This window comes from Coffea arabica, chromosome 10c (genome assembly GCF_036785885.1).
Source record: "Coffea arabica cultivar ET-39 chromosome 10c, Coffea Arabica ET-39 HiFi, whole genome shotgun sequence".
NCBI classification, from domain to species: domain Eukaryota; kingdom Viridiplantae; phylum Streptophyta; class Magnoliopsida; order Gentianales; family Rubiaceae; genus Coffea; species Coffea arabica.
Window position 1 is genome coordinate 52,672,419 of NC_092329.1, and position 21,306 is coordinate 52,693,724.

Below are 21,306 nucleotides of genomic sequence, written 5' to 3' on the forward strand. Positions count from 1 at the left end.
TTCGGGTCTAGACCCGACCCGTTGACAGGCCTATCCATAATACTAGTTGCGAGGATCCCATGACTGAGAATGTGTCAAAACAGAGAGAGGGATTGCGAGGGCTAATATGTGTATTGCTGAAAGTCATGAAAGCCGGTACATATACTGTGTCTATAATATGTTATCCATTGTTTTTGAACTATATCACAAATTATTCAGATTCTTCGGACATCACTCTTTATTTCAAGAAAAAAGAAAGAAAGAGAAAAAAAAAAAAAAAAGAAGAAGAAGAAAGGCTGGCCAGAAAACATCTTCAGAAAATTTTTGTACATGATTAGGAGAATTATTTTCACTTTTTGTATATTTTGATATCTCTCCACCTAGATTCCATAAAATAGCTAATATTGGTTGATGCAGCATATACTCCACATTTAAAATACAAATCTCCAGGCCCTCGATCTTTTGTTTCCGCTTTTTGTTCCCCATCAATGTAAACAGTCACTCTTCCTCCATCCACATCATGGATCAAATTAACTTTGAACCATTTATCGTACATTTGAGTAGCCAAAATGCCCCTAACTGCACCACAATAATAGTTCATGTTTCCATCGATGATTCTTAGCATTATAGTTGTTGCCCCATGGGATGCTCCATGAATCTGAACTATTGTAGCGCCAGATGTACCATTTGGCACAAATCCATACCCTTCAAATTGCCATACTCCAGATGAGTAGTCAAGTCCCTGCATGTATGGAAACGATCAAGATATATATATACATATACATACATGTATATATATATATATATATATATATATATATTGACACTAAGCAGTTTTGGTGATTTCAACTCCAATCACCATCACAAGTTAGGACATGCTTTGCTTTCAAGTGATGATCAAGATTATAAAGATCATGCATAAGGGTTATGCTATACTCAAATGCAAAAGAAAAAGAAAATCAACTATCATTCGGAATAACCAATCTATAATCCTATGCTAAATATTTAGCTTAATCAAGATAACTGTTTCTATGCTAAAAAGAAAAAAAAAAAAAAGATAACCGTTTCTATAGAGTTAATTGTTTTTTTAAAAAGTACTAGTTTCAAGCGGTTTCGAATCTTCTGTTCCCAAATTAGTCTCTATCCTCTCTGTCCCTTCTTTGTATAGTTGCCACGTGTTTCTAACTTTTTGATAACCCAAACTCAAACAAATCGAAAATCATCAGTTGACAAGTTTACTTAAAACCAATTAAAATAGATAACTCAAACTTTTTTGCCTTTGGATAAATCAAGCGGTTCCAATAACTCAAAACTATTTTTTTTTCTTTGGATAAATCAAGCGGTGGTTCCCTAATTAGAATTTCTTCAACTCTAGTTTACATGAAGAAGATTGCAAGTTTTGGTTTTGAGTAAACTTGTCAACTGATTATTATCGGTTTGTTTGAGTTTGGATTATCAAAAAGTTAGAGATAGGTGGCAACTATACAAATAAGGGACAGAAGGGATAGAATCTAATTTGAGGACAAATGATTCGAAACCGTTTCAAGCTGCTGCTTAACAGAATACATCTTTGAAAAAACGACTTAATATAGTAGAAGTAACCTATAAAGCTACCACATTGAAAATCAAAAGTTTTTCAAAGAATAGAAAAGTTAATAAGACATAATGCTTTGGAAAATTGTCAAATTTGCCGAGAAACATCATATATATCTAACGACATTAATATGAAGCAAGCATATTATTAGGCAGGAGAAGGTACAAAAGCAATTGACAAGTTCAGGTTTGGCTTTTTCCTTGCTAACGAAATTGAGGGTATCAAATTTATTTATTACGGTATCTAAGGGACCAGGGTCAATAATATCCTCTCGAATTTTCCAATTGAAGCGAAAACAAGAAAAGTCAAGAACAATAATATCCCATTCTGTAAGAATAACGACATGTATAGGTACTTAATTCTGAATATACAAACTATAGATAGCGGAGAATTTTGAATGCAAAAATATGGTGATTTTTGAGGGATGAGATATTTACCTTAACTAACCTTTATAAAATGTTATCTAAAAAAATAAAACAGAGATTAATTATTCGTCAATCAATGAGCAGATACATAGAGGAATAAATTAAAATGCAAAACTATGGTCAGTTCTGATGAATGGGAAAAAGTTACCCTTATCCGAATTTCAGTCCGTGGCATTGTGTGACTGTTGGGATTATGTGGTTTATCATCAGCATAAACCCACAACCTGCGAGTTCCATTTTCATAAGAATACCGCTGATTCAATGGTATATCATATGGCCTCTGAATCTCAAAGTTGTATTCTGTTAATGGGACATTTGTGAACCCCTCAGTTGGATCAGCAACAGATTCCATAAAGACATTAGTGTATAAGCTCATTAATGATGTTAAGAAAACCACATTTTGTATAGAAAATTTCGTCATTATTTCCACCCACTCCACTTCTTTACTGGAAAAATTTTGAGGAAGAAAACTGTTGAGCTATATATGGTTAGGCAATTATCAAGTATTAATAAGGGAACAAGATTTGAACGTTTGATTTTTTAAAGTGTGATGGTGTAAAATTAAATTTATTAATCAACCTACTCATCATTGCGTCACAATAAATTTTATTTAGGTACAAATTGAAAATGCATGAGCCAATTGATTGTCTGATGCAGGTTAGTAGGACTGCACGAGCACTTTATCAGTGTTTTTTTTGACTGTTTTTAGCGTTCCTGCTCCAAACCCTCTAATCATTTGCAAATAACTAAAACATATGACAATGACAGGGCAAAAGATGATGACCCAAAGTGGCCAAAAATTAGCATCTAACAAGTTATTGATTGGACTTATTTAAGATTTTTGGTAGAGAAAATTTCAAACTTTGCAGTCTCAATGTGAATGAGTATAACTTTTGGTGGATGCATGATCTACTGTGACATAAGCATCTTTGGAAAATTTCAACTTATTGTAATGAATAAAATTCATTACTAATTTACTATGACTAGTCCTAGTATTGGGTGGTGTGGTTCGTGAACAATACAAATAGAGTCGGTAATGTATAATTTTTTGCATGATGAAATCAGGTATACCCAAATCCTTTCAATTATTCTGCGAATCTGAAGCTTTCTTGCTGGATTTAGCAGTATGTTTGTGCCCCTCTGTAACATTGTCTGGCTGTTAGTCACTTTCTGGGTCAACATGTTGAGGCATGCACACCCGTGATTGTGTAAAATATACTTGCTCTTTGATCCCTGGGACAAGAAATGATCATTGCCGTATCAACGATTGCTGAATTTTTTACCAATTGAAGTCATCAGGCTAAAATCTTGAGTATTTTTTAACAATGATCAAAGATTTATGGATCAAATTACTCTTTCACTATTTTTGACTCTTTGGCTTTTTCCTCCTGTGGGATTTGTTTGAATCATTGGAAAAAAAAAAAAAAAAAAAGAACAGACACAGAAAGAATAGTGAATAGAACCTAGATTTTCTGGTCAAAAGATTGGCTCCTTAATCCATCCTTGCAGCATTGGTCTACCATTAGCTCAGATTTCAATCCTATATATCCACTTAGCTTACATTTGTTGCTTCGTAAAAACTTTTATTAATGAAATTTTATAGGGTAAATTACATTTTACCCCCCTATGGTTTACCCTTTTTTTACATAACCTCCCTATGGTTTCAAAAGCTATACATAACCCCCTCATAATTTGGATTAAAGTGTCAAAGTAACAGAAATAGTCACTCGTAACGGAACTTCTAAAAATGTCGAAATTACCCTTAAAATACATGACACATTAATCCCGTGTAATTTTTATATTTTACCATGTAGTCCCCTTATGATTTAATGTTTTACCATATAACCTCCTTATGATTTTCAAAATATACACATAACCCCCCTTGGTTAATATATAAATTTCAACTTTATATAAGGGTATTTTTGACATTTTAGGTGACGCCGTTATGAATGATCATTCCCGTCACTTTGACACTTTAATCCAAATCATAAGGAAGTTATGTATAGTTTTATGTGGAAAAAATGCTAAATCACAGGGGGGTAAATTGAAATTTGCCCAATTTTTTGTGTTACGGAAGTCTGTAACTAATGTTCATTGGGACACAGATGGTATAGCCACGTTTAATCTGTTTGAATTTTACCAGATGAGAAATTATTCCTGCAACATATAATTTCTACCTTAATTGGAGCACCAGATAATTATTCACTTCAGATAATTATTCACTTCTTACTACTGTTAGAGCCAATTAGCTAAGCGATTAAGGTTGAGATCTCAAAAATTTGATGTACCAACTTAAAGTCTATTCTAATTAGATAATAGTAAGTGCTCATTCCACTACTTGCGGATCAACTGGTTGTAGTGGTACTGTTCAATTGTAAACAGTACATATTGATTTACTTTGTAATCATATCAATCAAGTATTAATCTTCTTGGATTTCAGGTTTATAATTAGTTGCATGAGGACCGTTTTAGGACATAGCACCACCGTATTATAAAATGTGAAAAAAAAAATGTACCAGTCCTAAGTACAGTTTAGACACAATACTTGCACTGGCATAAAATGCAAGTAATAATTAAACAACAAGGATAATTTTATTTTCTCAAGCAAAAGAAATACAGTTGTAATTAATTCTTATTTTTCCCCTGGGTAAATCATCCTCCCTTTTTTGTATATTTTGATATCTCTCCACCTTGATTCCATATAATAGCTAATGTTCTTCGGTGCAGCATAGACTCCACATTTGAAGTACAAATCTCCAGGCCCTTGATCATGAGTCTCAAACTTTTGTACACCATCGATGAAGACTGTCACTTTTCCTCCATCCACATCATGGATCAAGTTAACCCTGAACCATCTATCATAAAGGCCAGTGTCTACAAGTTCACTACTGTAATACCTCATGTCACCGTCATAAATTCTCAGAATTATAGTTGTTGCACCGTGAGAAGCTCCATGGATTTGCACAATTGTTGCACCAGATGTCCCATTTGGCACAAAACCGTATCCTTCAAACTGCCAAACTCCAGATGAGTAGTCAAGCCCCTGCATGATGATTGAAATCGAAACTATTCCTATTAGATGAGTCTAGCTTCCAATTCAAAGCAACACATTTTTGCATATGTGGCATGCATTTACCTATAAACTTGCTGTTTTAAATAGACCTGACCTTAAGTCAGTATTCTGAAAAGGAAAAAAAAAAAAGGTTTTGGTTACCTGAATTCGAACTTCTGTTCGTGGTTGGGTGTGACTATTGGGGTCGTGAGGTTTGTCATCAGCATAAACCCACAAACGGCGAGTTCCATTCTCGTAGCTGTATCTTTCTTCGAGTGGCACATCATATGGCCTTTGAATTTCGAAATTAGCTTCTGTCAAAGGGATGTTTGTGAATCCTGTTGTGGGATCGATAGAACATACTAAGTATAGATTGTTTGATATGTATAAGCAACTAAATACTATGAGGAAAATCGCATTTCCTTTTGAAGAACTCATAGCTTTAAGCTTTTCGCTTGCTGAGCTCCCCTTCTTCAAGTAGTAGAAGGATGAGAGCTGAGTGAGGAATGTAGCTGTGATCTTAATTTATATAGCGGAACAACATAGTAAATTTTGCTTTATAATATGCCTTTTTTTTTTTGGAGGGCAACGAACTATGGAAACGCAAGGGAACATTTAATATGATGTAAATCGTGTTAAAGATGACTGAGTAAAAAATCAATGTGAAACCCAAATATTGCCGTATCAACCCAGTCCATTTATTTGTCCCTACTACAAAAAAAGTTACCTCGCCTTAGCTAAAAATAATCGTGCTTAATTGTAATTTGCATTTCTTATTTGGATTTACTGGTTTTTAAATCAATTCTTACATTGTTTGGCGGAAATTAAAACAATAAGCCTAATAAGAAAATTTTCAGCAATATGTGGGGAAACAATTTTGCACTGTAAGAGAAATTCAAGCAAAATTCAAGAATCTTGCTGTATTTAGTTCAGTTGTTCAAATGCAAATAATTTTGATAGGTCTATATTAGTACCTTTTTTTTTTCATGGCTCCATTTATATAGGATAACTATCATAGTCTGCATCAAGAAGAGATGTTTCCTAAGGTTCTTCTCCGAGAGCATATTAATTGCTATGTAATTTTTTAAAATAAATTTTTCTAATAGGGAAAGAGTGAGAGAGTAAATGAGAAATGAGAAACATTGATTTTTTTAATTAGAATTGAGAGAGGAGAAGGATATTCAAGCGATGTTTGATTTGGTAAATAATGTTGATAATATACTTTCATGCTTCCATTCGTATAGTGATATGAAGATTGCGAAGTAATAAATCCACAATTGGTATCTGAAGCTAGTATTCTTTTATTTTAGTGGAGGTCTTTGTTATGTGAAACATACATGAATTTCAGGCTTTTAGAAAAAAAAAAACAGATATTACATGGCATAACTTTCAAAGTCTTCATCCGGCCAATGAGCTGAACTTAATTTCTCATACTTTTCAGTAAGGTGAGATTTGAAGGATGCCGGATTTTTATAATCGTCAGTAAAAATTGCACTACACTATATGTTCTCTGACAAAGTGCCAAAGGATAAGTTTTAATTTTTGTTAGGGATAATTTCAGGAGTTTTCTAGCTATTTCACTGGTCTCTCTTCGGGTTTTAAAAATTACACTAACCTCCCTCGAGGTTAATTATTTTGTAACATTTAGGTCTAACCAACAAATAAAAAATAATATTAGGAGAAAGAAAATAATATGATTCCACCATTACCTTTCATCTACTAAATTGTTTAATTAATCTAATACCCATCCAAATATTAAAGAAAATACTAGAATTTGCTGTTTAATTTAAATTGTTTAATTTAATACCCTTCATAGGGGCTTAAATCACCTATGACATAAAAAATAGTACATTATTCTATATATTTTATTAAATATAAGATCTAAATTACTCTTTTCAATTACAAACTCATAGTCAAACACAATCAACAACAAATAATCAAAAAAAAATCTATAACCAAAATATTACAAAGAGTGAACTTTAATACCATAAAATTCTCAGGAACTAACCTTAATATGTTAATAAGAATATTTATGATGTTAATGTTTATTCTCTATAATATTTTGGTTGCAAATTTTTTGATTATTTATTGTTGACCATGTTTGATAAATGGGTACGTAACTGAAAAGAGTAATTTCGATCTTGTATTAAGTGAAAAATATAACATGATTTACTGTTTTTTAATACTATATATAATTTGATCCCTAATGATAAATAGCAAATTTTATATTTTTCTTTAATGTGTGGGTTAGTATTAAATTAATTAAATAATGTAATAGCTGATAGGCAATGATGTAATCATATTATCTTTTCTATCTCACTATTACTTTTTAATTATCGATTGAGTTTAAATGTTACAAGATAATCAATCTCAAGGGAGGTTAGTGTAATTTTTGAAACTTGAAGGGAAGCCAGTGGAATAGTCAAAAATCTCATGAGAGGTTTTTGACATTATCACTTTTTGCTATACTATTTCTCACATTACCGGAATTAGTGCTAAATGTTCACTCAATGTGAGTGCAATAAAAAAAATACTTAATATTATGGTCATATATTTTATATAAATTTTCATTGCTGAAGCAAACCTTAATCTTTTAAATCTTTTTTATAAAATAATTCTATATTGGTAGTTATATTAAAAATATATACTTAAATACTCCCTCCGTTCCACTTTGATAGGTTTGTTTTTCTTTTCATCCGTTTAAAATTATAGTCCACTTTCTAATTGAAGAAATTTAGTTAACTTGTAGCTTATCTAAAATGCCCTTATTTAATGTAGATTGTTATTGAGTATAACTTAACTTATTAAGTGTAAAGTTAATTAGTCATACTCCATTTAATGCAAGCGTATTTTAGGAATATAATAAGTTAGATTTATTTTTTCCAACAAAGGTAACCAACTTTTCTTAAACTGTGTGGGGAAAAAATCAAACCTATCAAAGTTGAATTGAAGGAGTAATTAAAAGTAAAAAATAGTCATGGATAGTTATCTTAATCGCATATGTATAGGTAGTTAAAGTAAGCATAGTTTCCACAAGGGCAAAAATGAATGTTTATAAAGTGATAATGAATGTTTACCCTAAACCCCTTCCTGTACTCTTTTATACTAGTTATAAGGGCACACTTGATGTATATGCGCATTTAAGATAAATCACTTTTTATATGGACGTACGAAATCAGTACAAAATTTTCATAAATAAAAATATAAACTTTGATCTTTTAAAAATTTTTTGATTAAAATTTCAATGAACCTGGTGGTTACAATATTTGTGGGTGGTTATGGTGAACCTTGTGGTTGTATTCATTAGCAATATAAGTAACATGTGATAGATATCAAAGGCATAATTAAGTGATTATGAAAGTAAAATAAAAAAATCTAAAAAGTGACAAAAAGGGTTTACACCGAATAAAATGCTCTCGTATTGTGTATAGCTTGAAGTGCTTTTTCTGCAATTTTTCCCCCCATTATGTTTCGAACTATATTTCTTTCTGTGGCTCGGTTTTGCTTGGTACTAGGGTTTTGATTTTGATCAGACTATATGTAGACTCTTTAGAACTGGCGAAGTTGTGTTTCCTTTGGGGTTTGATTTTTCTCCTGTACATGAAGTGTGAAGTACGACCCAACTTAGTTTTAAAGAAGGTGGATTTTGAACTGGTCCACAACTGTCCTATAGGTACTCACAGGACAGATGCAATTAAAGTTTGAAAGTACCCACTGCAGAAAGCTTGAAAATTACTGATGGTTTTTTTGGATTTTACCTTGCAATTGCATGTGAAAAATTTTGCAAGGTGCATTCCACCTTTATGTGTATCCAAATGTAAGTTCTCCACAAAAATTGGCTATGATTATGGTGGATAATGTAAGAAATTTGCTTATTCCAAGCTATAGTAAGAAAACTGAACTCCAGACATGAAAGCTTGCGTGTTCCAAGTTCCAACTTGTGATCATTCATTTGGTACTACGTGGTTTGTAATTCATGCACACTTACTTTAATGGTATCATCTCATGTCATTTGATTGATACTTAGGTGGCACAAAAGTGTCCCTTTTTTGTATTAGGATTAATAGAAATGTTCCCTTTTCTCTCTTTGGTAGGAAGTTAGCAGGAATGATTAGGATCTCTCTTTGGAAATACATGTCTTTTCTTGGAGTTTTTGCTTTATTAATTACATGATATTCAAGGTTAAAGTATACTAGCTCTGTGCTCTAGTCAAGTTGAAAACATTATTGTCAGACTCAGATTGGATCGACCAGTCGAATCAGAAATCGGCCAGGTAGTCAGTTCGAGTCAGATTAAAAACTCGAAAATTATAAAATCGGTAAAATTTGGTCAAAATTTGGGTTTGACTAGTGAACTGGTAGAACCATATCAAACCTGATTTTTCCCTCCCCATTTTTTGCCTTTTTTTTAAAAAAAAATTAGTAAACTTTGTCTTTAGTCCTGACTCTTGACTCTGTCTAGTTGACCGATTAAACAAGCAAAAAAGAGGAAAAATATGGAAAAAATAACAAATCCAACCCAAAGTTTTCCAAAGGCAAATTAGGGATGACAATTAGGGCGGGTGCCTATGAGAAGCTAATGAGGTGGGGCGAGGGGGAATTTTTTCCTCAGTTTAGAAAATCCCCCGCCCCGCCACCCATTTAAAAAATAATAAATATATAAATGTACATAATTATATATAATATTTAATTTAATTAGTTACAAACTTATAATAATGATATTATTATTTATATGTATTATATAATGTATGATATTCACCAATAGTGATGATATTCACCAAGTCGTCACTAATGTAATCCCCAATAATTCCCAGCCACTCGAATCTTGTTGGCGGGAATGTATTTGTGAGGACAAATCCAAGTTGTCACAAATTAATTAACTCTTGTAAGGCAATTGTGATGACTTTGAAAGTTGTGGTTAAAGACCTCATTCTGTGACCACTTTTCTGTCGTTGCTAAGAAATATTGCCACTGATGATCAAATTTGTTGTAGTGATCAAAGTGACCTAATTTGTGATTAGGGGTGCAACTCAATCACAGTAGTTGGACTCGAGCTCACAGGTAGTTTGATAAACTACTCGATTCAAACTCGGTCAATACTCATATGTGACTGTAATTCAAGGTGATTCTAGATGGGGTACTTAATAATGGGACAAGGCTAGATGCTTCAATCTTTTTCCATTTTTGTTTTTGACATTGATGTATTCTGATGCAATAGTTGTTGATAATTGGAAGATCTGAATGTAGGAATTTGTAGTACTTTTAGCTTACGGCAAGAACATTAATGGCAAAACGAGTTCATAATGGTTATCATTAATTAAACTAGGATGCCATACCCAGTTCGAATCATCTCCTTAAAACTATTTTTTTCGATATAATATTCATATTATCATCTTCTTATTAATTTGTATTTTCTTTCTTGAGCTTTTCTAACAGTACATAATGGACATTCAATTAGGCAAACTCGTCGAGAATTTTTTCATACGCCCATTAGCTAAACCCTCTTTTTTCTTCTTTTTTAAGGCAATTAATGTTAAAACTAGTTAATAAAATGATTATCATTAAATAAACTAGTTCACCACATGATTATCATTGACTAAACTAACTTGTGTTAGTAACATGATAAGACTAACTGAACTAGTTGGTAACATGATTATCATTAATTAAACTAGCACGTTATATTTATAAATAGGTAAAACTTCATCTTAAGATGCCTTGTGGAGAATTTTTTGAAAGGGAAAAGAAAAAAAAACAATGGTAAAAGCAACCAAAAAAGTAATTTGAAACAAAGTCATAATAATACCTTAGGGTCTTGGCTCTACCACAGCCTTCCTCTCCATAATTTTGCGGAGGGAAAGTACAGTTGATTTAGGGAGGAAAACAAATGAAATGGATGGATAAGAGACACACCAAAAAAGCCTAAAATTTTCATCCTAGAAGTGGAAAGAAACAGTCGGATACGAAACAGTGCTTAGTAGAACTTTATCAAGTAGTAAACTGAATAAAAACTTCCCAGACCAAACTACTTTCACTCTTTTTACTCTTAAGATAGCCATCCTATATAATCTTCACCACAATTGGAGAAATATCAGATAACCTCTCTTGGGTCTCTTCAATGGAACAAGAAAACAAGCTTCCTTGATTAAATAAACTAAGAGGACATGCGTAAATTGTAAAAATGTGTTATCCAACTTTCCAACTTCCAAACAAAAGGGCATTGTTTCTTTACTTTTCTTTTCTTTGTTTGAACTCCCAAACAAAAAATGTACAACCCTTCTCTTCTCTTCTTTTTTCTCCTAACTTACCATTTTTCTTGTTTTCATTTCTCATTATAACTCTCAAACTAGGCCTAAGTATTCAAAGATGTTCAGTTGGTCTTAGTAAACTCCATATAAGATCCTCCTAAAAGGAAATTAGATATTGTCTCCTCAAAAATGAAATGTTTTTTCTCTCTCGAAAAACAGTGAAATGTTTTGGACTCTGACAATAGACAATGTAAATCGTGTTATTGATGCACTAAATGGTCTACAAAATAAATAAAATAAAATTTCACGGACTATTTTGTCTAAAATGCAAATTGAGGTGACGAATTCAGACTTGACAATCAAAAGAGTGATCTAATTTGTGATACACTCACAAGATCCGTGTAACTAGCCCTAATATGTGCCAATACTTAACAAATTTTCACTTTCTAGCACATCTTTTTCAGAAACATTCAATTCCATTCTCGATCCTATTGTCTTTCTTTAGATTGGAGAGATGACAGTTTACTATTACGATACTGAGGTAAACACACTAATATTATTAAAAATAGTGCAGTAAAAGAGTGAAACAAAAAGTGGATTATAGGATCTCCACATGAGTGAAAAAATAAGAGTTTTTTTTTTGTCAATTGTCATTATCTACACCTATTTTTATTCTAACTTATTCTAGGGAATAACCCAACAGGGTCACGGAAAATCGACGGAGACTGAACCACCATCGAATCATACAGTTGTATTACACACCTATATGAATTTAAGAAAAATCACGTTAAGTAGCAACTTTAATGGGTGGATTTAGTTGGTTAAAAATGGGATAAGTGGTCATGGGATACTCTATACACACACACACACGTAGTGAAAATATGGGATATAAATTATAATGGTAGATTGAGAGGACCAGAATATGTGGAGTGGATGAAAGAAAGTGGGATACTGGAACCTGGATTCTTAGCTAAAACCCTGATCTCTGTGTTCATATGAGACGCCCAATGATCCAATCCAACGTGATTCAAGATGGGATACTTCCTCAATAATGGGGAAGGCTAGATGCTTCAATATTTTTCCATTTTTGGTTTTGACATTGATGTATTGTGATAGTAATACAATAGTTGTTGATAATTGGAAGATGTGAATTTAGGAGTTTGTAGTACTTTTAACTCACGGCAAGAACATTAACAGCAAAACTAGTGCCTAATGTTTAACCATTAATTAAACTAAGGATGCCATACCCAGTTTGAATCATCTCTTTTAAAACTAATATTTTCTGGCTTCTAATTAATTTGTATTTTCTTAGTTGGGATTCAATTAGGCCAATTTGTTGGGCATTTTCTTAGACACCGTCAGCCCCCCCCTCCCCTCCCCCCCCCAAAACAACACCTTTTTTTTTTTTCCTTTTTTAAGGTAATAAATGTTAAAACTAGTTAATAAAATGATTATCATCAAAAAAACTAGTTCACAACATGATTATCATTGACTAAACTAGCTTGTGTTAGTAACATGATAAGACTAACTAAACTAGTTGGTAACATGATTATCATTAATTAAACTAGTGTTCAATGCACATCCAATGTGTGTGCAATCAAAAAATACATTGGTCATATATTTTAAATAAAATTTTTATTGCTGAACTTTAATCTTTTAAATATTTTTCATAAAATAATTTTATATTAGTAGTTATAATATTTAGGAATAGTTGTGTTGAAAACATATACTTAAATAGTTAAAGGTAAAAATAGATGGGTAGTTATCGGTAATCAAAGTAAAAAGAGTTTTTATAAGGGTAAATTCATAAAATGATAATAAATATTAACCCAATGTTAATAACAAACCTCTTTTCTCAAGTTTTATATATAGTATATATATACACTAGCACGTTATATTTGTAAACAAGTAAAACTTCATCTTAAGATGCCTTGTGGAGAATTTTTTCAAAGGGAAAAGAGAAAAAAAAAAAAAAAGGAAAAAGAACAATGGTAAAAACTACCAAAAAAGTAATTTGAAGCAAAAGTCATAATAATACTCGTTAGACTTGATCTTGACAAAAGTCAAATTTCACCAAACTTGTTTCGTGATTCTTTTACTGTCACCGAAGGCATCGGAGTCTCTGTCTCAACTGTGCTTACACTCGACATGGGGCTGTTGCCGGCTTGGCGGTCCGTGGTATTCAAGAACCGGGGAAGCGGTTTAGGCCTTGCCGCAATAGCGTATGTGGGCGTGGACTATCTCCGCCACCTGTCTCCGCGGTGGCACGAGCGGTTGCAGCCAGTTTTGTGGACATTTTTAGCCATTGCAGCTGTTATTCGTGTTCCTTTTTATAAGCACTGGTCATCTGAGCTTCGTTCTGCTCTGCCCTTCATATTTTCTTTGATTTTTATGCTCTCTGCTCTGCTTTTGGAAGCCATCTCTGTTCGGTTTGTCACGGTTGTTCTTGGCAGTGATTGGCACAAGTATGTACTGAACTTCAAAAAGTTTTCTTTTTTGCTGTTTTTGGGGTAAAATTTGCTGGGTTTTTGGTTTTGGTGGTTTGCTTTGAAGTTTGAACTTTTCTGGTTGACTAGTAGTAAAGATTTGTGATGTGGGTTTTGCTTTAACTGTAGTTTTGGTTTTGTAACGGATTAGCTTGCTACAAATTACCATAATTAGAAACGAAGAAAATCTGATCTGCATTTGTTAGTGTTGGATCTCGTTATTTTAAGCTAAGATCTGCTTGTCTTGAAGTGCAACCTGGCTTGTTTAGTATAGCGGTTAAGTTTATTTTTCCGTTATGTAAAAGATTCCAGTTTGATCTGTCATCTAATTGAGGAAATGCTGGTGGTTTCGAACGGTGGCTCTAGATTTTGCTTTTAGTACTCGTGCATATAGACAAGCAATGCCTGGTTGTTCATATGTATGTTACTTTGTTGATAAAGCTGAAGCTACACTTGTTATTGTTGGCATTTTTTTTCTCCGTCCAAATTTTGATCATTAACCACGAACGAGGTTAATTTTATTTTAATTATGTTTTCTTTATGACAAGCTAGAACTACTTGGGATCTTTTTGCTATCCAGGGGTTTAGCTTGGAGCTGGCAAAAGCATGCAAACAATAAATAAGCTTGTAATAGTTGAAGCATTAACATGAACTAAGCTAAACACAGTATGTAAAAGGGATATGATTAAGAGACCCAGTTTTGGTTATTAATAAATATCTGACTACTTGAAAGGATTGGAGTTAAGTTGAATTCCTTCGTTCTGTTAAATTTCAGTTTGTGTATCATAATACTAAAAGCTTTAGGAAATCTATTTAGGGTTACTAAGGAAAAAATGGCAGCCAAGGGAGCTGAAAACAATGTCAATACAGATGATAATACCTTTTGCTGCTATTAGATATTGATCAAATAAGATTCAGTAACCAGAAAGCAATTGATAGAAGCTCCTAAATTTTCTTTCTTCTTGTTTTGGTATCTGATATGCGAAACAACTTAACTTTTATTAATGAGGAGGAATCAGGGGAATTGAGGATGGATTGTCAGTGACCTGTTTTTTCTCGAGTAAGGTTGCTGGACTGCATTTTCTTTCCTGACTTTTAGAATCAGTTTCTGCACGAGCGGTTGTACAACTTGAGGTGCTGCTTGTGTTGTTGGATTGCAATTATTAAATTGTGCTACTTTTCCCACTAATGAGTCTTACTTTCCAAATATAAGAAGGAGGAACAGGAAACTGATTGAGTACAGCTTGCTAAATTGAAACTGTTGAAGGAGTTGTATACTTCTAGCATTCCTAGGAAAATATTTGGAACAGATAGGTATTGAATCGTCATGTTCCACAAAAACATTTACTTGCAAAACACAGTTTAATATGCAGCGGCTGTGCAACACCCTGAATTTGATTACTTGCTGTGGCTAGTTTATCCTATATAATTATATTTGTAATGTTGAACAGTTCTGCTCAGGCTCTACCTGATGTTGGCCAGTGGTTTCTGCTTGCATTGAACGAGAAGCTGCCCCAAACAATGGTCAATTTGTTGAGAGCTCGTATAATTGGACTGCACCATTACCTGATGTTGTTTGTCATGCTTGGTTTCTCTGTATTATTCAACTCCATTGAAGCTCCTGGTCTTGGGTTGGGTGCAAGATACATGTTTACCATGGGTGTTGGGCGACTTCTTCGAGCCTTGGCTTTTGTTTCTACAATTTTACCATCACCTCGGCCCTGGTGTGCATCAACTCGCTACCATATACCTGCACACGCTCATCGTTGGGCTCAAAAGTATTATGTTCCATATGCAACTGATTCATATGCTATTCGCCAAGTTATTCATTATGATATTGCCTATGGTATTTGCCACATTTGATATATCTTATACCTGGCTCATTCTTTAGTTTTTCCTACTTTCATCTGCCCCTCCTGATTTTTCTCCTTCATAACACCTTAAAGCTTTGTCTAATTAATATTTTGTGGAAGGCTTGATCGGTGGGAAGAGGGGCCATGTCAAATTATGTGTTTTAGATGTGAATGTTTGTTTTTTACCTGCTTTTAATTCAGGGTTTAGCATCTTGTCCTAAGGGCACCTTTGCTCAATGAACTTCCCAATGAAGGGTTAATCAAATGGCAAATATGGGAACATAATGCCCATTGGTGTGTGCATGTTTCATTATTATTCCCAGTCTGGCATGTTCTTAAGCCACTTATGATGTTGGACCTTTTTTTCCCCGAAAAATTCTTTGATGTTTTACTTTTTTAAGGGAATTAATTGAGAAATGTTGTTCGATCATGTTTTGCAGCTGATCCTGGAGACTATCATGTTGAATTCCATCCTAACTGGGGTTTGATGAGCTTCCTCATTGATTTTCTACGACCTACACCTCCTGATGGTTCTTCTCCATGGTACCATCTACTAAAGAAAGCAGGGGGTGGCTGCAATGACCTCATATACAGTGGCCACATGCTTGTATCTGTACTGACTGCTATGGCATGGACGGTAGGTGTGCATAATGGATTTTATGTTTACCCTTCATTTAGCAGCTTCAGCTACTAGGGACCAGATAAGTTAGTTAATCTGCTATTCATATGCAAGTGCAGGAGGCATATGGTGGCTTAAGCTCCATTTTGATTTGGCTGCTTGTACTGCATAGTGCACAAAGGGAAATTCGCGAGCGCAATCATTACAGTGTTGATTGTGTGTTAGCCATCTACATGGGGATCTTTTTGTGGAAGTTGATAGGCATTTTTTGGCCAACTAAAGATGCATCCAAGAAAAGAAGGCTAATCAAATTGGAAAGAGTTCGGGGTAGACTAACGCAAGCTGCCAAGGACTCTGACATTGATAGAGTGAGAGAAATTCTGAAAGAGGTCGAGTTAAGCAGTCAAGTAAGGCAGAACCCTAAGAGCAGGGCTATGTGGCTGTTTTCTGGTGCAACCATTTTCTGCACGATAACCGTGGTGCTTCTTGCCTTCATGTTGACATCTGACGGGTGATTCCCTACTTAAGTTATACGCTGCCACGAAATTTACGAGTCGATTGCAGTGCTCTTAACTGCATTTTGTTGTGTGAAAACACGAGTAGATAGAAACCAAACAAAGATTGTGTTGTACACTATCAAGATAGACTGTTAGGTCTGAGGCCACGCTTATAGGCTGGATGTTGTAATATGGACCTTCACCAGTGATGTTCCAATGTATGTGCAAAGTTCCACAGGTAATGTCATTTACCGAACTGAAGTGGCTAACGAGTTCCAGTTTTCATGGCTGTAATGTAACACTGGAAATTTCATTTATATTAAAGACCATTTTGATTTTGAATCAAGTCTATCTGCCTTTCAAAGTTTGTTTATTTTGTTTTCTTATTTTTTTTTGGTGCATTTAAGATTTTTTTTTGCCCTATGCCCGAACACTCTAGTGAGCATTGCAGTCATACCATTTTCTAGGGCAGCTTCATTAACTAAAGTAGTAATGTGATCGGGTCAAGCTTTTGAGTATTACCACACTCGAGTTCAAATTGAATACGATCTCAAATAGGTATTTTCTTGTTTGAGCTCGTCGTGTATGCAATTTTGAGTTCACATTGAACTCAATCCTGAATAATAGGTATGTTCGAGTTTGACCTTAGTTATTATAAGGTAAACTTCTTTTACCATTCAGCCAATAAGAACATCAAATGCTCTATTAACTGAAGTAACTCTAAAATGTTCACCACAATAAAAATGGCAAATTTTCTCGACCTACTGAAATTTCCTAATTACCAGTGTACTGGGCTCTCTTCTCCTCCGCTCCCATATACTAGACTCTCTGGTCTGATGCCCCATTGCCTGAATACGAGTACAAGCCGTTCTTTCCTCTTTGACGAAGCGGCGTAGCATTGGGAGAACAACCAGCTTCACGGTTCTTCATAAGCTTTGCTTAAAGGAGAAGGAAAAAAAACCCGTAATTTATTTCAAAATTTTAGCTTTTTTTTTTTTTTTTTTGGCTTTTGTGGATTAATTTTCTGTCACGCAAATGGTTGCACACCACATGTTTGATTGAATGCCTGAATGTGTATCAACTGCATACAGATGCTGCTGAAGGGTCAATACATATATGTTGTAGTACCATCCCGGGAGACGAAGCATTTGCTTATAGATTAATGTCAGTTTGATTGCGATGATATGATTCGCTAGATAGTGATAAAATTCATCATGGCACATAATTCTGCTACCACATGTTTGATGTAGGATTGGCAGAGGTGTGGATTGAGGTAGATGGAGTCAATGGTGAAAAAGTATCAGCAGAAGTTTAGGAAGGTGAAAGAAGAGATGGGTCGATGGGAAGAGCTTCAATCTCGGTTAATTTCACAGTTCACCAGTGCTTCTGCCATCATCCAGAGATTGCAGGTTTTCCCGCAGCATCCTGTCTAGCCATGTTTGCATGTGTGTCTTTCTTCTTATTGTTTGATTCCTGATGATATTGATGTTGGGTTAGCTTTCTCATTTAGTTACTTCAAGATCCAAAAAAGTATGGCGCATTAGAATGTGTTCAGGGCATTCAAGATGCTGTCTTGGCGAAGCAATTGGAGTCACTGCAAACTATTATGCTCTCCATGAATATGACCTTGTATGGTTTCTTGTTTTACATTTTCTTTCTCCTTAAAAGCTCCTTTTATTGACCTCAATTCATTTTGTAACAAAAGTCGGATAACAAATTTTGGCAAGGGGTCTCTTCCAGTGTTTATGTTTATTTCTGATTCAGCCAAGTTAGGAATAGATATTTTATCTTGTTTCTTAAAGATTGTGTTCACCTGTATGTCGAGACTTCTACTAACCAAACGTTAAAAGGCCATTTGATTGGCCTCCAGATTTCTTTGTTCCCTTAAATTTCATTTCATGGGTGCTGTCGACCTCAAGAACTCATTCTCGACCTCAAGAACTCGTGTTTCAGCAATTGGTTATCCTATGTATGTGTGTGTGTGTGTTTTTGTTTTTTTTTTTTCCCTCCTTCAATTGTCCCCTGTATTAGTCTTGATTTGCATGTCACAGCACTCCCATATAGGAAGCTGACTTTCTGTTCTTCTTCTTTTATCTTTTTGCTTAATCCATCCGCCATTGATGTAGGGAAGATTTTCGTGGTGTTTCTTCATCCCTTGAGAAAGTTGTTCGTGATGGTAGGCAGCTAGTTAAAGGAGGTTCTACTGTTGCAACAGCAAAGCAACTGCAGCAAAGAGTTGGTATCAAACCAAGTCTTGCAGATTGCCTGGAGGGCCTTAGGCTTCTTAGCGAGATGCACCATTCAGAGTATGCGTTAGAGGAACTTTACATAATTCTCATAGCTAACTTTCCTGTATGTTGATGTTAACTCATCAAGATTGGGCTCTGGAAACAGAACTTGTTATTTGTTTCTTTATTTAAAGTTTTCTCAGAAATGCAATCCGAGAGATGTCAAAAGTTGGGTTAATCTGATCATTTGATATGATTTTGTAGCTAATTTATTTTTTATGGTCCCAGTTTTTTCATTCGGTCTTCTTTACTATCTAAGATTCAAAATAAGGTCACCCATGATAGTTTCAAATGAGTGTTAAACTTCACATAATACGAAAATAAATCACTGCCGTTTCTTCTTCACTCTGAATCATTTTGTTTGCACTTTCCTGGGATTATCTGATCTTGGTTACACTAATATTTTCCTTGACTTTTGAAAACATTCGCATTGCAATTTCTCGGAGTTACCTTTAAGATGTGCAGGATATTAGTGACCAGCTTCCTGGAATCCATGTTGTCCTTTTCTCCCTTCATTTTTCACACTCCATTTCCTAGTAACCAGTTGAACATTTTATTTCAGGTACCTTCTTAAGTCATCTGTGATATCGGCACTTGCAAAGGTTTCCTTGACGCCAAGGTATCTCTTGATAGATGTGGGTGCTTCCCCCACCCCAGCCACCTCTGTGTGATTAATTCTTTTGCATAGGCAATCACCCAAGTTAATGTGTATTGTATCTTGTGCAAATTATCTAAACTTGAGAAATAGGCATGACTTGTTTTTGAAAAGTCTGTCAGATTATAATTGGAGGTTAAGGCTGGAGAAGTTGGCCTAGAATATTTAGCATATTTAGGGCTTTCAGATATGTCAATTATTAGAAATAAGTCATGTTCAAGGTCTTTTAAAAAAAAAAAAAGAGAGGAAAATTTTGCAGTTTATGTTGGTTTAAGGCTTTTTATTAACTTTGAAGGTAATAAATGATGGCAGCCTGGAATCACCTTTCACAACTATGATGCATGAGAAGAGTACATTCATTATATAAATATTTGGACTTGATCCTATGATTTAGTTAGTGTTTGATTTTGGTTACCATGATACACTACAAATCTTCTCAAATTGATGTTTGGACAGTAAGTAGAAGGGTGAAGCAGAAAAGTTTAACAGCTCCACCCTTAAAAATACTAAAGTTTAATGCTCCAAATTAGATTAGAAGTTGAGAGTGTCCAGTTTTATTAAATAGTGCAGCTCTTATTTCTTTGTTCATTGCACAGGATGGCTGTGCGTAACATTTTTTGCTGTTCTTTTGGTGTGGTATATTTGTCTTTTTCTTCTCCTTTTCCGCCTTTGCCTCTCTTTCCTTTTGGTGAATTAGTTGTATACTGTAATTGCCTCTGATGCCATTGAAACATCTTAGTATTCTAATTGTGACTATGCCACGGCTGAATTCTAATTGCAGTGCTAGTGACGATCTAAACGCCCTTCAGCAACTGCTCGTTGACCAACCTAACATCCCTAGAGAGGAGGGTAGGTAGTTAAGAGTTTGATGAACAGAATTAATTGCCATGCTACTATCTGCTTGTGATAGAATTAGGAAGCCCTTGCTAAATCCTCCATACGCATCACAATATTGTAGAACTCAACTTTTTTAGAACGTTTCAGAATTTTTAATATCTGTCCTTTACAATGTCAAATACTGTACATCAAAAACTGAATTCTGGCCTTTCTTGCTGCAGTACAAGGGATATTTGATATCATATTTGCTGAAGACATCACTTGATGTTTTGTCCTCGTATCAATTGAAGTGCATTACAAATCTGTGTTAAGGCAGAAAGAAAGGAGGCACTAGCAATCATTTCACCATCTTTCAGGGATACCGTTTGAGCAAATGCATCCAATAACATGTCATGTCATTCCTCGGTTAGTTATGAAGCAAAAAGCTGTCAAATTCAAGACAGGTTGCTTGTTTGTGGATCATTCCCAAGCACGAGTTCTGTTTCCTGAAGATTATATATCAAAGACTCTAATCTTCAGTGGGTGGATGGTAGTTTGGATGATTTTAAAGTGTAAATGAATCATAGATTGTCATGACAAAGAGTCAGTCATTTTATATATATATTTTCTTTTTTTGGCGTAACTAAATTGGATAGATAATTTTCACACATGATTCATGAGGCATAATCCTGTGCACCTTTGGAGTCTTGTTTGTGCACCTTTGGAGTCTTGTACAATTTTTATCAAATTTGGTCAATCACACTAAAGAACTCGTGACAGCGTATAGCAAAGTTTAAG

At 34.3% G+C, this 21,306-nt stretch overlaps 4 protein-coding genes across 7 annotated transcripts; 2 read left to right on the forward strand and 2 right to left on the reverse strand.

The window, feature by feature from the left end:
* Positions 1–284: 284 nt before the first annotated feature.
* Positions 285–2,454, reverse strand: LOC113714251 (citrate-binding protein-like). Its single transcript, XM_027238038.2, has 2 exons — positions 2,147–2,454; positions 285–721 (listed from the first exon to the last, which is right to left on the reverse strand). Exons 1-2 carry the CDS (start codon positions 2,417–2,419, stop codon positions 329–331), a joined length of 666 nt encoding a protein of 221 aa, XP_027093839.1. The 5' UTR covers positions 2,420–2,454; the 3' UTR covers positions 285–328.
* A 2,117-nt stretch (positions 2,455–4,571) lies between these two features.
* Positions 4,572–5,553, reverse strand: LOC113714252 (citrate-binding protein-like). The gene is made up of 2 exons (XM_027238039.2): positions 5,213–5,553; positions 4,572–5,041 (listed from the first exon to the last, which is right to left on the reverse strand). Exons 1-2 carry the CDS (start codon positions 5,486–5,488, stop codon positions 4,631–4,633), a joined length of 687 nt encoding a protein of 228 aa, XP_027093840.1. The 5' UTR covers positions 5,489–5,553; the 3' UTR covers positions 4,572–4,630.
* Positions 5,554–13,364: 7,811 nt separating this feature from the next.
* On the forward strand, positions 13,365–17,095 carry LOC113714806 (protein PHLOEM UNLOADING MODULATOR). The gene is made up of 4 exons (XM_027238885.2): positions 13,365–13,759; positions 15,232–15,626; positions 16,074–16,270; positions 16,372–17,095. The coding sequence occupies exons 1-4, from the start codon at positions 13,443–13,445 to the stop codon at positions 16,765–16,767; spliced, it is 1,305 nt and encodes a 434-aa protein (XP_027094686.2). The 5' UTR covers positions 13,365–13,442; the 3' UTR covers positions 16,768–17,095.
* Positions 17,096–17,195: 100 nt separating this feature from the next.
* Positions 17,196–21,140, forward strand: LOC113713633 (uncharacterized protein At5g43822-like). 4 transcript variants are annotated; one of them, XM_027237399.2, is made up of 9 exons: positions 17,400–17,712; positions 17,841–17,913; positions 18,000–18,158; positions 18,260–18,378; positions 18,620–18,718; positions 18,876–19,055; positions 19,600–19,656; positions 20,474–20,541; positions 20,751–21,140. In XM_027237399.2, exons 3-9 carry the CDS (start codon positions 18,027–18,029, stop codon positions 20,792–20,794), a joined length of 699 nt encoding a protein of 232 aa, XP_027093200.1. In that variant the 5' UTR covers positions 17,400–17,712; positions 17,841–17,913; positions 18,000–18,026; the 3' UTR covers positions 20,795–21,140. The 4 variants fall into 4 exon arrangements, with proteins under 4 accessions (XP_027093203.1, XP_027093200.1, XP_027093202.1 ...); XM_027237402.2 differs by lacking the exons at positions 17,400–17,712; positions 17,841–17,913 and adding an exon at positions 17,196–17,376; XM_027237401.2 differs by lacking the exon at positions 17,841–17,913 and having other exon boundaries at positions 17,402–17,712.
* Positions 21,141–21,306: the final 166 nt, after the last annotated feature.